General features: G+C 38.9%; 1 protein-coding gene across 1 annotated transcript in view; it reads left to right on the plus strand.

Annotated features, from left to right (window-relative positions):
* Nucleotides 1–314: 314 nt before the first annotated feature.
* The window catches only part of LOC117160794 (putative fatty acyl-CoA reductase CG5065), a 37,628-nt gene continuing 22,885 nt past the window's right edge, over nucleotides 315–15,057 (plus strand). The window contains exons 1-2 of the mRNA XM_033341796.2: nucleotides 315–446; nucleotides 12,825–13,103. Of these exons, the coding sequence (XP_033197687.2) occupies nucleotides 12,867–13,103 (237 nt within the window). The 5' untranslated portion in view covers nucleotides 315–446; nucleotides 12,825–12,866. The remainder of the gene's footprint in view (nucleotides 447–12,824; nucleotides 13,104–15,057) is intronic.

Here is a 15,057-nt window from a genome sequence, read left to right on the forward strand (position 1 = left end):
TCTTTCTGAATGAAAGGAACTATATTTTTTACTGTCAAATTAGGTATTATATTCATTCTATACTAGGAAATATAGTTGCTTTAAAGACCGGTCATTTGACCGGCCACGGTTGGAATAGGTACACGTGGAGTGTATCAATATTATATAAGTTTGAAAGCTGTATAATTCCAACATACGTTCCTTACAAAAAGAATCTGGAAATTTGCAATGTAAATAATTATCAATCGTTCAATTATTGCAGTTCGCGAGATACAAATATTCTTGCGATTTACTGTATTTGGATATTCTTCGTGCAATCATCAACGTGGACGGACGTCAAAGTGAAACCACGCGAGTTTGGCATTTCTATATATACAGAACGAACTGTCAACGCGAGTATCTTGAACTAGTTCGATTATTTGCTTACGCTGCTGGAATAAGAAGCACGGAAGGGTCTTTTTCGCGCGGTAAGTGCCACTTGTTAAACATTGCCACTTGGGACCGATACGAACAGGCATGAAACGGGCTGTCTCAGGAGAAGTATTCTTGCATTATTATAAAGAAATACATATAGTAATTTAATAAAATATCTCACACACCATGGTCCTGATCATTAATGTGAGTGATTGTATATTGTTGGGTTTTAAATGGTTACGATTCTGAAATGTTAGAAAGAACATTTATGTGCCCGCCGGTTCAGCTAGCAGGGCCGGTCCGCAGTTCACATGTGGTAGAATTCATTTGGCAGAAGTCGGAAGCTGTTGATTTTTTCAATACTGTACCTTCACACTTTTTAATGTGAGATGTTCCGAAGAATACATATACTTGTGTAAAAGAAATACTGTGCATAGTTTCATTTAAAAAACCAAAGTATTATTTTAAACATTTCTCAATACTCAATACTTTTGTGGATAGTATGATTTCTTGCTGTCCAGAGCAGACGTGTAATTCTTTGCGTATGTCATCGTTTCTGACGTAGCAGGGTGAATCTATTATCTCACGTAGTATTTGGCTCGTTCACCTACCATCTTTTGCACGTGCGATTTGGCTGCCATTTCCTAGAGTTAAATACCATAGGTCTAAATTGATTTCATTATACTTTCATAGATGAGCATTTTGTTATTTCTGTGGAGCTTGGATTCTCAGCATTTGAGCTAGTTTGTCGATTTGTAACTTGTTTGGTGTTTTATTTTTTGCTTAATATATTGATGCAAAGTGAGTTTGTTGTCAAAGCGAAGTGAAGAATGACGACATTTTGTTGAATTTGTTTGTAGTGCTGTGTTACGATTTAATTTCAGACTGCCTGTTTGCAGAGGTACCTTCCAAATATTTTCCAACATTTATTTTGACTTTACTTTGACTTTTACTTTGACTTTATTTACTGCCAATTTTATTCGTTAACGTTTGAGTATTTTTGTGGGTGGGTGTGAGTTTGTATAGATTATGTATAATAAACGGACAAGTAACGTTTCCTTCTGACACAGCTGCTTCAATTACGCGAATGTCAGAGATGGTGCCTTAGATTTTCACATAGAAATATCTGTTGTTTGTGTATTAGTACATACAGTGAGGTGGACAAAAGGAGTTGTATTTTTTCTAGTAGTTTCTGATGTCTAGCACCGTTGATGTCACTCAACATCAACAAAGAGTGGAGTGCAATATTTCTTTTCATCTGGTGCTCGTAGTATTTGTTCGATCATGCGATAGGTTTGTTCAATAGTGTTGTGCTATCTTCGGAATCCAAATTCATGACTTTGCGGTTGAGTCCCTTGCTGTTGACAATACTACTGATTTTTGTGTATATTTCCCTCTCAACTATTGTTGATAGAATTGACAATAGTGAAAGGACTTTTATTAGTGAAGACTTCTTGGAGGTTATCAGCCATAACCCTTCGTTTGTTCTTCGTGTGATCTTTCCCATGTTCCTGTTGGAGTTTTGATTGGCCTTGCAGCTTGTATTGGTCTTGTTCTTTTTTGATCGTTTTCCATAAGGAGTAATGTGATATTTCGGTGGTATTGAGGTTCAGGATGTATTTTCTAAATTCTTTATTATCGTAATTACGTATTTCCGCTTTTATGTATAGCCGATCGCAATCCTGGAATATCATTCTAAGTTAGTATAGTTGTTGGAAGACTGACTATATGAATCGTTGATGGTCAATAAAAGCTCGATTTTACTTCTTCACGTTACTCAAAGACTGGAATAAAAACAACAACTTGGCTTCGATAGAGATTACTGTTCTTCTAAATTTGGTATTAACTCTTAAATCACTTCTTTATTTCTTATTCAACTTCAAGAAAACTGACTGCCTCTGAACTGAAAAACTGACGAACTCCAAGTTTATACTAAAAACTATCATGGGATAATTGTCATGTGACAATCCATGAATATGCGGAATTTCTTTTCTTTTTTTAATATTTATTAAGATTACAATCAATTCTCGCGTAAAAATTTTCAGTAATTTTTCTGGCATGGCGCAGTACCATGGCTAATTATTTATAGTAAGTTATTACTTATTATAGATAAGTATAATTTTTACGTTAGTATTGTACATAAGTAGATGTTACTTAATTTAAATAACTAGTTGAATCTATCGTTTAGGTGTAACGGATAGTGTCTCTTCAGCCTGCGGATCTGGTCCGTCGTGTCAAGTAGTCCAGTGATTAGGGGGTTTCGGTGTTTGTTGATTCTTTTGCTATATCTGTCGCTATATTTTGCCATTTCCTCTTCGACAGTGGGTATCTTGATGTCGCGGTGTATTGTTTCGTTGGTAACATACCAAGGTGCATCAATTAGGGATCTTAGCGTTTTCGATTGGAAACGTTGAAGTATTTCAATATTGGAGTTATAGTTTTGCCCGAGCAGCCGAGCTAAACGGGCGTGTAAAACAGTGCTTCAGAGAAAATGCGGCAAGTGGGGAAGAGAAAGTTAAGAACGGCTACGCCCATAGCTAAATGGTGGAAACCCGTGTCTTCTATTAAGAAGACTAGCAAACCTACCATGGAAAATATTTCACCAATAAAAATTATAAACAAACAAGATCAATACTACATATACAAAACAACAGATACATCAAAAACAAGTCAACCAACAGACCAAGGACAGGACTGCTCAGCCACAATAGAAGTTGACATGGAAATCAACAAAGTAACAACTCAACAGAACGAAAGCTGGAAGGTAGCCAGCTATAACGAAAAAAGACAGATAACAGATAATCTAGATACGGAAAAGCAGCGATGGCTGCAAGAATTACCGCTAAGAAACTCCATCAGCTCGCTAAGAGAAGAATTAGACGACGACCCAACAAGCAATACCACAACTCAATCAACACACATTACAAAACCTCCACCAATATTTGTTGAGGCGCAAATAATAGACCCGCTTATTGATCAACTTAACAATATTGTTGGAAAGGATAACTACACAATAAAACAAACAAAATTAGAACAGGTAAAAATCCAAACAAACACACTAGAAAATTATAGGAAAGTTATAAAAGAATTAAGGGGAAAAAATGCTATATACCACACCTACCAACTCAAAACGGGAAGGAGCTACAAAGTAGTTATAAGAGGACTGCATCCAAAAATTAACACAAAAAAACTATGTGACGAATTAGCAAATATTGGCCACCAAACAAGATATATAAACAATATTACAAGGTACGATACGAAGCAACCACTACCGCTATTCTTAATAGAATTAGAACCTAAAAATAACAACAAGGAAAGTTTCGATATTAAAAAAAATTTAAACACATTAATCACAGTCGAGCCACCCAGGCACAAAGAAGACATACCACAATGCATGAGGTGTCAACAATATGGACACACTAAAAATTACTGCAACAGGAATCCCGCGTGTGTCAAATGCGCAGGAAAGCACCTAACAGCGAACTGCCCATAGACGGGAAAAATAAATGATGTAAAATGTTACAATTGCGATAGAGATCACCCAGCTAGTTACAAATGCTGTTTAGCAAGAAAACAACTACAAGGTAAACTTTTTCCGCCGCTTCGTAACAGGACACACAACAATTTCCACACGCAACAGGACAACACAGAATCTATGTCAACACCAAATGCACAGCATGTAATGAACAATAATCACACTAATACCAACACCGTTAGAAACCGAAGCTACGCGCAAGCAGTCAACCGGTCGTCACCCTTAGATAATCACGAACAGAATAACCACAGCAACGGCGCTACAGAAATCAAAGAGTTAATAAAACATTCCATAAAAAACATCGAAATACTCACAAAAATAATAAGCGAACAAAACGAACTCAGACAGCAAACACAGCAGATAACAGTCATGTTACAATTACTTACTAACGTGATGAGCAAAAAATAAAAACAGACACGCTTAATATAGCAGCATGGAACTCTAACGGCCTACGACAAAGGGCCCTAGAAACTAAAACATTCCTGTATAGCAATAACATCGATATACTACTCGTTTCAGAAACACACCTCACAATAAAAAGCTATATAAAAATACCGTACTACACCATATATGATACCAAGCATCCCTCAGGAAAAGCACACGGAGGGACGGCAGTAGCAATAAAAAACGACATTAAACATCACCTACACAGCCAGGTCAGTAAGGAACATATACAAGCAACCACCGTTACTGTACAGACTAGCAGCAACCAACTGCAGTTGCCAGCAGCATACGTACCGCCGCGACACAAAATTACATCGCAAATGTGGGAAGAGTACTTTCGACACTTAGGTGACAGGTATATTGCAGCTGGAGACTATAACTCAAAGCACACACTATGGGGATCAAGAATCACCACACCTCGAGGCAGAACCTTGGAAAAATACATTAGGAAAAATAACCTCAATATATTATCCACAGAAAGACCGACATACTGGCCGACAGACCTGAGGAAAATACCTGACCTGCTAGATTTTGCAGTTACAAAGGGACTAAACGCAAATAAACTAAACATAGCACCCAGCCTCGAGCTTACCTCCGACCATAATAATTACATACAGAAACAAACCAATACTTTACAGCAGCACAGAGATGCTATGCAATAAAACCACCAAATGGCAAATATTCAAAGAAGTAATAGAGAGCAAAATCAGCTGGAACATCCCACTGAAAACACCTGAACACATCGATCAAGCACTAACAACATTCACAGAAACTATCCAAGAAGCAGCAAGGGCAACCACTATACCTGAAACAACCAACAAACAAACAAAAACAATTCTGTTAAGGAAATTCGAGGATTTGGGAATACAAATAATTGACTATATTTCACACACAACAGCTATACATCTATATTACACTCTGAAGAACGTCTTGCACGCACGCTTGTCGCCAACCGACTATCCTAGATTCTTCTAACATCTGGCAACAGTCTTTTGTCTCCACTAAGACCTTGACGCCCTCTAACCCTTACACACACACTCTCATGTACAGTGTAAATGTATCACTTCCCTAACAAATTCCACTAGACATTCTCGAAAAAATTAGAGAAAAAAGAAAAGCGAAAGCAAAATGGCAAAAACACAGAACAAAAGAAAACAAAAAACACCTAAACAAACTCGCAAAACAAATAAAAAACAAAATAAAAGAGCACAACAACGAGTTTACAAAGTTCATCGAGTCACTATCTGCACACGAGAACTACAACTACTCCCTATGGAAAGCCACAAAAAAAATAAAGAAGACAATAAAAATGGTACCAGCAATCAGAAGAGCAGATAACACATGGGCAATAAGCAACGAAGAGCAAGCTGAACAATTTTCCAACCACCTATGCAACACATTCACCCCACATAACATCAACAACAGCAACCACAATAGTCATACGGACGAGGATGCGCTAACCACTAGTACACCAACTGACAATCACTACACCATACCCAAAGCAACAGCACAAGAAATCAGAAACATAATTGAGAGAACAAAAAATAATAAAGCACCAAGAATCGACCTAATTAACGGCAAAATCTTGAAAAACCTTCCGCCAAAAGCGATAAGACAAATCACAATAATAGTTAACGCAATACTAAGAATACAATACTTTCCAAAAACTTGGAAACTGGCACAAATCATAATGATACCCAAACCAGGCAAAGACCCACACGAAACCAAGTCCTACCGACCAATCTCACTACTTCCGGTGTTCTCTAAGATATTAGAGAAAATAATCTACGACCGGATAAAACCAATAATAGAGAAGAACCATTTAATACCGGATCACCAATTCGGATTCAGAAACAAACATTTCACAATAGAACAAACGCACAGACTCGTCAATGAAATCCTACAGGCGCTGGAAACAAAGCAATACTGTACAGCTCTCTTTATGGACATAGAGAAAGCATTTGACAAAATAAACCACGAAAGCCTACTACAATCAATCAGGAAACAGTTCCCGGGGCAGATATACCAACTAATCAAATCATATCTAAGCAGCAGGAGCTTCATAGTAAAAATCAAAAACACACACTCGGAAGCTAAAGAAATCAAGGCAGGAGTTCCGCAAGGAAGCGTCCTAGGACCAACTTTACACACATTATACACGGCCAACATACCAACAACTAACAACAGCAAAATACTGACATTCCCGGATGACACAGCTGTATTAGTCAGGCACACTAACTCTGCAACAGCAGTTACATTACTACAAGAACATATCACAAAAATAGAAAAGTGACTTCAAGCAAAACAAATCAAAGCAAACCCCGAAAAATGCAAACACATTACATTCACACTGCGAAAACAGAAACCACCAAACATTGTACTAAACGGCACACGCATAATACAAACAAGGCAAGTCAAATACCTAGGACTCCACTTAGATTCACGACTCACATGGAAGCAGCATATTAAAGCAACAATAGACAAAATACAGATGGCAAGGAGACAAATGTACTGGCTAACAAGTCGAAAATCCAAACTAAGCATGGGGAACAAACTAAAAATATATAAAATGGTCATAAAACCAATCTGGACGTACGGAATAGCACTATGGGGAACAGCAGCAGTAACCAAAATAGACGCAACGCAATCGAAAGTACTCAGAACAATAGTAAACGCGCCATGGTACGTCAGGAACGAGGACATTCGGAAAGACCTGGGAATACCAAAGGTCAAGGAGGAAAATAACGGAAGCGCAAGAAGGTACGGAGAAAGAATAGCAACGCACCCAAACCGGCTGGCAGCGGAAATGGTCAACACATCAAGCATAAAAAGAAGATTAAGAAGAAAACACCCAACAGATCTCACAAGGACATAACCTGACAAATACGATGATGGTACCCCGCTGAGGGTAGCCACCAACATATTATATTAGTATACCGCTATAATATTCTACCAGATGTCCTACTGGACAAATTGAAAATTCAAATAAATAAATAATAAAATTTGCAAAAAAAAAAATAAATGTTGGAGTTTCTTGCTGTTCCCCATAGTTGGATTCCGTAGGTCCAGACAGGTTTTATTACGGTCTTGTAGAGGGTAATTTTATTCTGTATGTTTAGTTTGGAGCGTCGGCCCGTGTGCCAATAGAATTTTTTTAGTTTGTCCTTTATTTGCTTCGTTTTATCTGAAATATGTTTTTTCCAAGTTAGCCTCCTGTCCAGGGTCATGCCCGGGAATCTGATTGAGTCCTTGCTAGGAATTATTGTGTTGTTAATGGTGACCTGGGGGCAGGTTTGTCTTCGGAGCGTGAAGGTTAGATGTGAGGATTTTTTTCGTTAATTTTGAAGCCCCATTTATGGAACCACTTTTCCATGGAGTCGAGACATCGCTGGAGAGTGGATGAGGCAATTGCCGGGTCTGCGTGGGTAGCTAATAGCACTGTGTCGTCCGCAAATGTTGCTATTGTTATCTCGTTTGATATAAGTAAGTCGGCAGTGTACATGGAGAACAGTAGGAGTCCGAGGACACTACCTTGGGGTATGCCAGATTCTATTGGGAATGTTCTGGAAGTGGCGTCTAAGCATTTAACCATGAATTGTCTATTGGTTAGGTGGGATTTTAGGATGGAATAGTAGGGATGTGATAGGATCTTTTTATGTTTGTATAGTAGCCCTTCGTGCTATACTTTGTCGAATGCCTGTTGGATGTCTGGGAATACCGCTGAGCAATATTTTTTCTTTTCAAGGGTTTGACTGATCATGCGGGTTATGTGATTGATTTGCTCTACTGCTGAATGTTGTTTCCGGAAGCCGAATTGGTGATCTGGGAGTGTTTTCAAGTCCTCTAGGAGTGGAAGGAGTCGATTCGTGAGCATCTTCTTGAATAGTTTAGACAGGATAGGTAAAAGACTGATTGGGCGATAGGTGCTAGTTTCATATATCAGTTTTCCGGGTTTAGAGATGAGGGTAATCAGTGAGATTTTCCAGGCCTTAGGAAAGTATTCAAGGCGAAGGATAGCGTTAAAGATCGATGTGATGAGTCAATCCCTTTTATGGGAATTTCCTTGATTACTTTACTGCCTATTAGGTCGTGCCCTGCTGCTTTCTTGGGATTTAGGCGACTGATTGTTTCTATAGTCTCTGCAGAAGTGAAGGGTTTGATAGGAGGGGACATTTGGAAGGGGGTGTGCAGGTATTCAGTAACGTCCGCGGCAGCTTTGGAGGAATGGGGTTTGAATACTTTAGACAAGTATTTAGCAAACTGGTTGGCTTTTTCTATAGGGCTACGCGCCCATCCAGCTTGCGGACGGCGGATTGGAGGGATTATTTGTGGGGGGCGCGTGAGTTTCCTGGAGGCCTTCCATAGTGAGTGGATGGAGTCAGCTGTGGGGGACAAACTGGCCAGATATTTATGAAAACAGTCATTTTTGTAATTTTTTATGGTTTTGGTTAGATCTCTAGTTGCGTTGTTTAGTTTGCGTTTGTCATCCGGTGTTCTATGGGTCTGCCATGCTCTTCCTAGTCTACGTTTGTCTGCTATTTTTTTAATATGCAATCAGGATATTCATGTTTCCTGATAGATGTCTTTGTCGGTGTGAAGAGGCGGATGGCGTTTATTATGCTCGTGTTTAAATATTCCGTGGCTGCTTCAATTTCTTCCTTAGTTTTTAGTGAGGTTAGGGCTGAAGTTGAGTGAGTAAGGACTTCTCTAAAGAACTGCCAGTTGGTGTGTTGGTTGTGAATGGAGACATTAGGTGTATTCTCGATAATTGTTGAACTGACTGTTGCTATCACGGGGGAATGATCGGAGGAGAGATCAGCCGAGGAGTTGATTTGGACGTGTCTTGATGAGATATTTTTAGTTACGAAGAAGTCGAGAAGGTCGGGTATTTTGTTAATATCAGTGGGTCAGTATGTGGGTTCGTATGTGGTGAGGTAGTTGAGGTTGTTTGTTATTATGCTGTTTAAGAGGTTTTTGCCTCTTACTGTAACCAGTCTGCTGCCCCATTGGGTGTGCTTGGCGTTATAGTCTCCTCCAGCTATGAATCTATTGCCCAGGGTGTCCAGGAAGTTATCAAAGCCTTCTTTGGCGATGGAGTGTCTGGGAGGGCAGTATACTGCTGAAGTGGTGATTGTGCCATGACAGTCTTCTATTGCTACGTTTGTTGCTTGGAGGTAGTCTTTCTGGAATGATGGAAGTTCGTAGTGCTTAATACTTGTTTTGATTATGATTCCGGTGCCTCCGTGGGCCTTTCCGCTGGGATGTTGGGTATGGTAGAATTTGTAACCATTTATTTTCAGATAGTTTTTGTCGGTGAAGTGGGTTTCCGATACGAGCATTACGTCGATTTGCTGGTGTTTTAGGAAGAGTTCTAGTTCAAGTTTGTGTTGCGCTAGACAGTTGGCGTTCCAGAGTGCTATGCGCCTTGGTTTTATTTTGAGTCGGGGCGTGCTAATTTTTCCACGATGAGTGTTAGTAGCGATAGCAAGTGATTTATTTGCTTTGATTGTTTCTCTATTAGCTTTTCAAGCCTTGAAGAGTTGTCTGTTTTAGGTGGGTTGGGGAGACTGTTTTGGGGAGGATTCCTTTGGCTGTTCGGGTTATTTTGGATGCCTTGTACTGCTTGGGCATAGGAGGTTGAGGTGGAGATGAATTTGGTAGGACTGGGTGTTTGGTTGGTTGAGGGGATTGGGGTAGTCGTGAATTTCGGCGGGCTGGGTGTTAGGTTGGTTACCTCTTTTGCTCTGAGTTTAGGGTACCTGTTTATGTACAGGGTTTTGTAGGCTGAACAGCCTTTGTTGTTGGCAGGATGATCACCTTGACAGTGGATGCATTTCGCTGGGGTTTCCGGTGGTTTACTGCATTGGTCAGTGGGGTGTGTACCTGCACATTCAACGCAGCGGAATGTGTGGTTGCAGTATTTTGCGTGTGGTCGTGCCTTTGGCACCTTTTGCATTGAACTATCTCTTTTTTGACAAGCGGTGGTTCGAAGTTTACTGTTCATTAGGCGACCGATGTTGTAAATTTCCTTATTGTTAGGCTTTTGCTTTATGTCTATAAAAAATAAGGATGACGTGTCTTTCGAGACTCTATACCTTATATTACTAACGTTGATGACTTCGTGGCCGAGTTTTAAGAGTTCCAATTTGAGTTTATCTATGTCTGCTGAGTGGTGGATGTTGCGTAGAACCATTCGAAAAGGTCTTTCTTGTTTGAGCTGGTAGGTATGAAAGTTCGCGTTCAAAGTCTTGAGTAGTTTGTCGATTTTTCTGTATGCGTCAGGGGTTGTCGGCAGAATTTTTACTTTATTGTTATTTATCTTTAGGTTGTAGTCCTCCTTGGAGATATCTCTCTCCAAGGACTTGATCATTGTCTGTATGTCGATGACGTCGTCCACAAATATTGGTGGGGGCGGGGGGATTCTCTGTGATTGTTGGTTTGGCGACGGGTCTGCGATTTCCATGGCGTCGTTAGTGTATTGCAATACGGCGAACCTGTTGTGGGTGTTTATTTGTATCGTTGATTGTTCGTTCCGGGTGTCGATCGTGTTTGGTTTTGATGTTTCTATTTTCCGTTTCTTTGTAATATTAGCGTCGTTGGTGCGGAGGGTTCTGCTGCACTTCTGCCACGGAGGAGGCAGCGCGGGGTAGTTATGAATGTGCTCTTGAGAGCCTGGTCGTGATTCCTGGGCCATCATCGAGCTAGTTAATTCAAAATGAATAACTAGTCGTGAGGCTATGAGGCTAGTATTCGGGTTGGGGTTAGGAGCGTGGGATTTTCTTCTCCCTAAAGGGTAGGAAACACTTGGATGTGTTCACTTTCGACGGTTGGGCGACACGTGTTGTTTTACGAACTTCACTGAGCACTAGACACACGTCTGCACGCTTCGGCACTCAACAGCGAACTATGTAGGGAGAAATGCTGTACAAAATATACAGCTTCACAATATAGCTGAAAATCAACGCAATCAGAGAATACTTATGTTTCGTATACTTTCGCAGAGACTTGTTTATACAATCGTAGTCTTGGCTTGTTGCATTTCCAACAAGTCGTTTGGAATCGAGTTACATTGAGGTCACGTAAAATAGGGCTCTCTCGCCAATGAAATTCTTCGTTACGACATGTTTTATCTTTCACGAAGAATGTAGTGTCTTTACGAGTTTCCTGATTCATCGTTCGTTTTACCTTGCCATTTATTCTATTAATTTCAATTTTAAGGTTTCCATTGCTGTTTTGTCCCCTAATCTTCTTCATCCTAATCTCTTATTATCTGCTATTTATCTTATATTTTCCGAAAACATACGGTTACAAATTTTTGATTTGCAACTTCCACGATTCGTAATTAGAATCTTGAAATCTATGAAAGCTCTTCGACTTCTTGATATCCAAATACAGCTATCTTTCCTTCCTTAACTTCCTTTATTCTTTCCAAAAATTCACACGTACCGTCTACAGTTGAATTCTGGGTCCATAACCTGTTAAAATTATAGTGTTGCCACGTATATTAATGGAAAAACGCATAATTGCCTTTAACTTGCTGATTTACGCTCGAAATTCTACTGCTTCTAAATTTTACATGCTCTATCTTCACTTACTTGCTATTTCATATATGCCACTGAAGATTTGGAACACATACCGCTAATAATGCACACCCCCACTCACACACGTTTACATATCGCATAACATCGATGAAAGATTCCCCGTTTTTCAATCGTTATAGGTCGTTGAATTCGTGTTTTTGGCGGATACAACAGAGCACTAGAAAAATATGCGGTATCATTTATAAAACTCATTGTCACATTGATATTTCAGAAAAGTTAGTTCATAAAAAGATCAGAATATATACTTTTGATCAGTTTGTTCGAATGCAATAAATAGTATTTAAAATATTTTCTGAATAAATCAACAGAAAGTGAATTATTTCAAAGTGGTAAATTTTATTAATTGAGCCTGTATATTAATTTGCAGGAAACGACTTGGAAGTTATATTACAATATTCGTTTAAAGCATTCCAAGCTATTTGAATGATAATAGGGATGAAATATTTCTTATACAAGAATTTTTGTACTCTTTTCCTCCTTTTACATAGCGTTTTGTACGCATTAGCATTTGAAAAATCTTTTAAATCAAATATTTTTATGTTAATTTTTATAGTAGCATAGTAGTAGGAACATTGTTATAGTATCGATATTTAATGAAAACAGAAGTCAAATGTTAATGATTACACATATAATGGTGTAGTTAGCAAATAAACTGCATTGTGATAAAATTACACACTTGCTCAGTTCGCGAAATAAACCATCATCGTTGAATCGTTTTCCCTCTGGTACGGATTATCCTGAGATTTTTTGTTTTTCTTAACATAACACATATATAGAAATTTAAGATATAAAATTGTACAATATTCTTTATTTATTAATTTTCCGATTTATTTTTTCATATTCATTTGCAGATATTTGGGTTGAAAGAGGGGAAGCCCTGTGATTTTAGTACAATGAATACAAAGCTTAACGAAAACGAGATAAATGAAAAATTACGTAATGTGAATTCCATCGAGGGTTTCTATGCCGGAACTGGAATTCTTATGACAGGGGCGACAGGATTCGTGGGCAAAGGCCTTCTGGAAAAACTGATACGCACGTGTTCACACATCGCTGCTATTTTTATATTGATCCGGCCGAAACGTAACCAAATGATAGAACAGCGATTCAAGAAGCTAATATATGATCCGGTTCGTAAATAATATTCTTATATAATAATAATATTACCTTCGTAAGTTCATGTGAGCCGATTAATGCAAATATGATGTAATTCAATTCTTGCCTATTTGGTTCAACACCGCGACTTGGAACAGTAATTTCTATTCTGTTTTGAGCGCGAATGGTGTCAGGATATACTCGTTAATTTTTCGTTGGATAACAGAGAAGCTAAGAATGGCCCACTCGATTCCCTACAGAATTTTTATTTTATCATTCATTAACTAATAATCAACTTCTTGACTGCGAACATTTTTGCAGTAAAAGGCTCATTTTCTGCAAGAAGAACGACATAAATAATAGTGAACTTTTAGGTGAATAACGAACACATCAACAAACGCGGTTGACATCACCACTTTTACGTACTTTCCCATTCATGAAATCAATCAGTGCAGCTTTTCAACTCATTCATTTATCTATTTTTATTTGTTATTTCATTTCTGATTCCTTACGGATGAAGACGTTTACAAGGCAGCAGTTTAAGATTTCGAACGTTATCTATTATCTAATTTTGTATCATTAATATTACGTTTTTATTTACGCTTTTCCCTTCTCATAATTTAGAATTACTATCATAAAACACGTAATACTGTCGCAATACTAAAAGACTGGAAGCCGTATATATATTAAAGATGCTGAAACATTATTTATACAGAAAAGTTCATATGTACTTTCCTGTCCGAGATAGGTAAATATGAGAATAACAAAATCGTAAAATAATTAGGCTATTTGCAAGTTGTCCAAGAAAGAGAAATTGATTAGTGCTATATTTACTATGTATATATTTACTACCACTCATCACATTGATTTTTAACGCTATCCTTCGCCTTGAACACTTTCCTAAGGCCTGGAAAATCTCACTGATTACCCTCATCCCTAAACCCGGAAAACCGATCTATGTAACTAGCACCTATCGCCCAATCAGTCTTTTACGTACCCTGTCTAAACTATTCGAGCAGATGCTCACGAATCGACTCCTTCCACTCCTAGAGGACTTGAAAACACTCCCAGATCACTAATTCGGCTTCCGGAAACAACATTCAGCAGTAGAGCAAATCAATCGCATAACCCGCATGATCAGCCAAACCCTTGAAAAGAAAAAATATTGCTCAGCGGTATTCCCAGACATCCAACAGGCATTCGACAAAGTATAGCACGAAGGGCTACTATACAAACATAAAAAGATCCTACCACACCCCTACTACACCATCCTAAAATCCCACCTAACCAATAGACAATTCATGGTTAAATGCTTAGACGCCACTTCCACAACATTCCCAATAGAATCTGGCATACCCCAAGGTAGTGTCCTCGGACACCTACTGTTCTCCATGTCCACTGCCGACTTACTTATATCAAACGAGATAACAATAGCAACATTTGCGGACGACACAGTGCTATTAGCTACCCACGCAGACCCGGTAATTGCCTCATCCACTCTCCAGCGATGTCTTGACTCCATGGAAAAGTGGTTTCCTCTCATGTAACCTTCACGCTCCGAAAACAAACCTGCCCCCAGGTTACCATTAAAAACATAATAGTTCCTAGCAAGGACTCAGTCAGATACCTGGGCATGACCCAGGACAGGAGGCTAACTTGGAAAAAACATAATCAGATAAAATGAAGAAACTAATCCAACTATCCAACTATGGGGAACAGCATGTAACTCCAACATTGAAATACTTCAACGTTTCCAATCGAAAACGCTAAGATCCCTAATTGATGCACCTTGGTATGTCACCAACGAAACAATACACCGCGACCTCAAGATACCCACAGTCAAAGAGGAAATAGCAAAATATAGCGACAGATATAGCAAAAGAGTCAACAAACACCGAAACCCCCTAATCACTGGACTACTTGACACGACGGACCAGATCCGCAGGCTGAAGAGACACTACCCGTTAGACCTAAACGATAGATTCAACT

This window comes from Bombus vancouverensis, chromosome 11 (genome assembly GCF_051014615.1).
Source record: "Bombus vancouverensis nearcticus chromosome 11, iyBomVanc1_principal, whole genome shotgun sequence".
Lineage (NCBI taxonomy): Eukaryota > Metazoa > Arthropoda > Insecta > Hymenoptera > Apidae > Bombus > Bombus vancouverensis.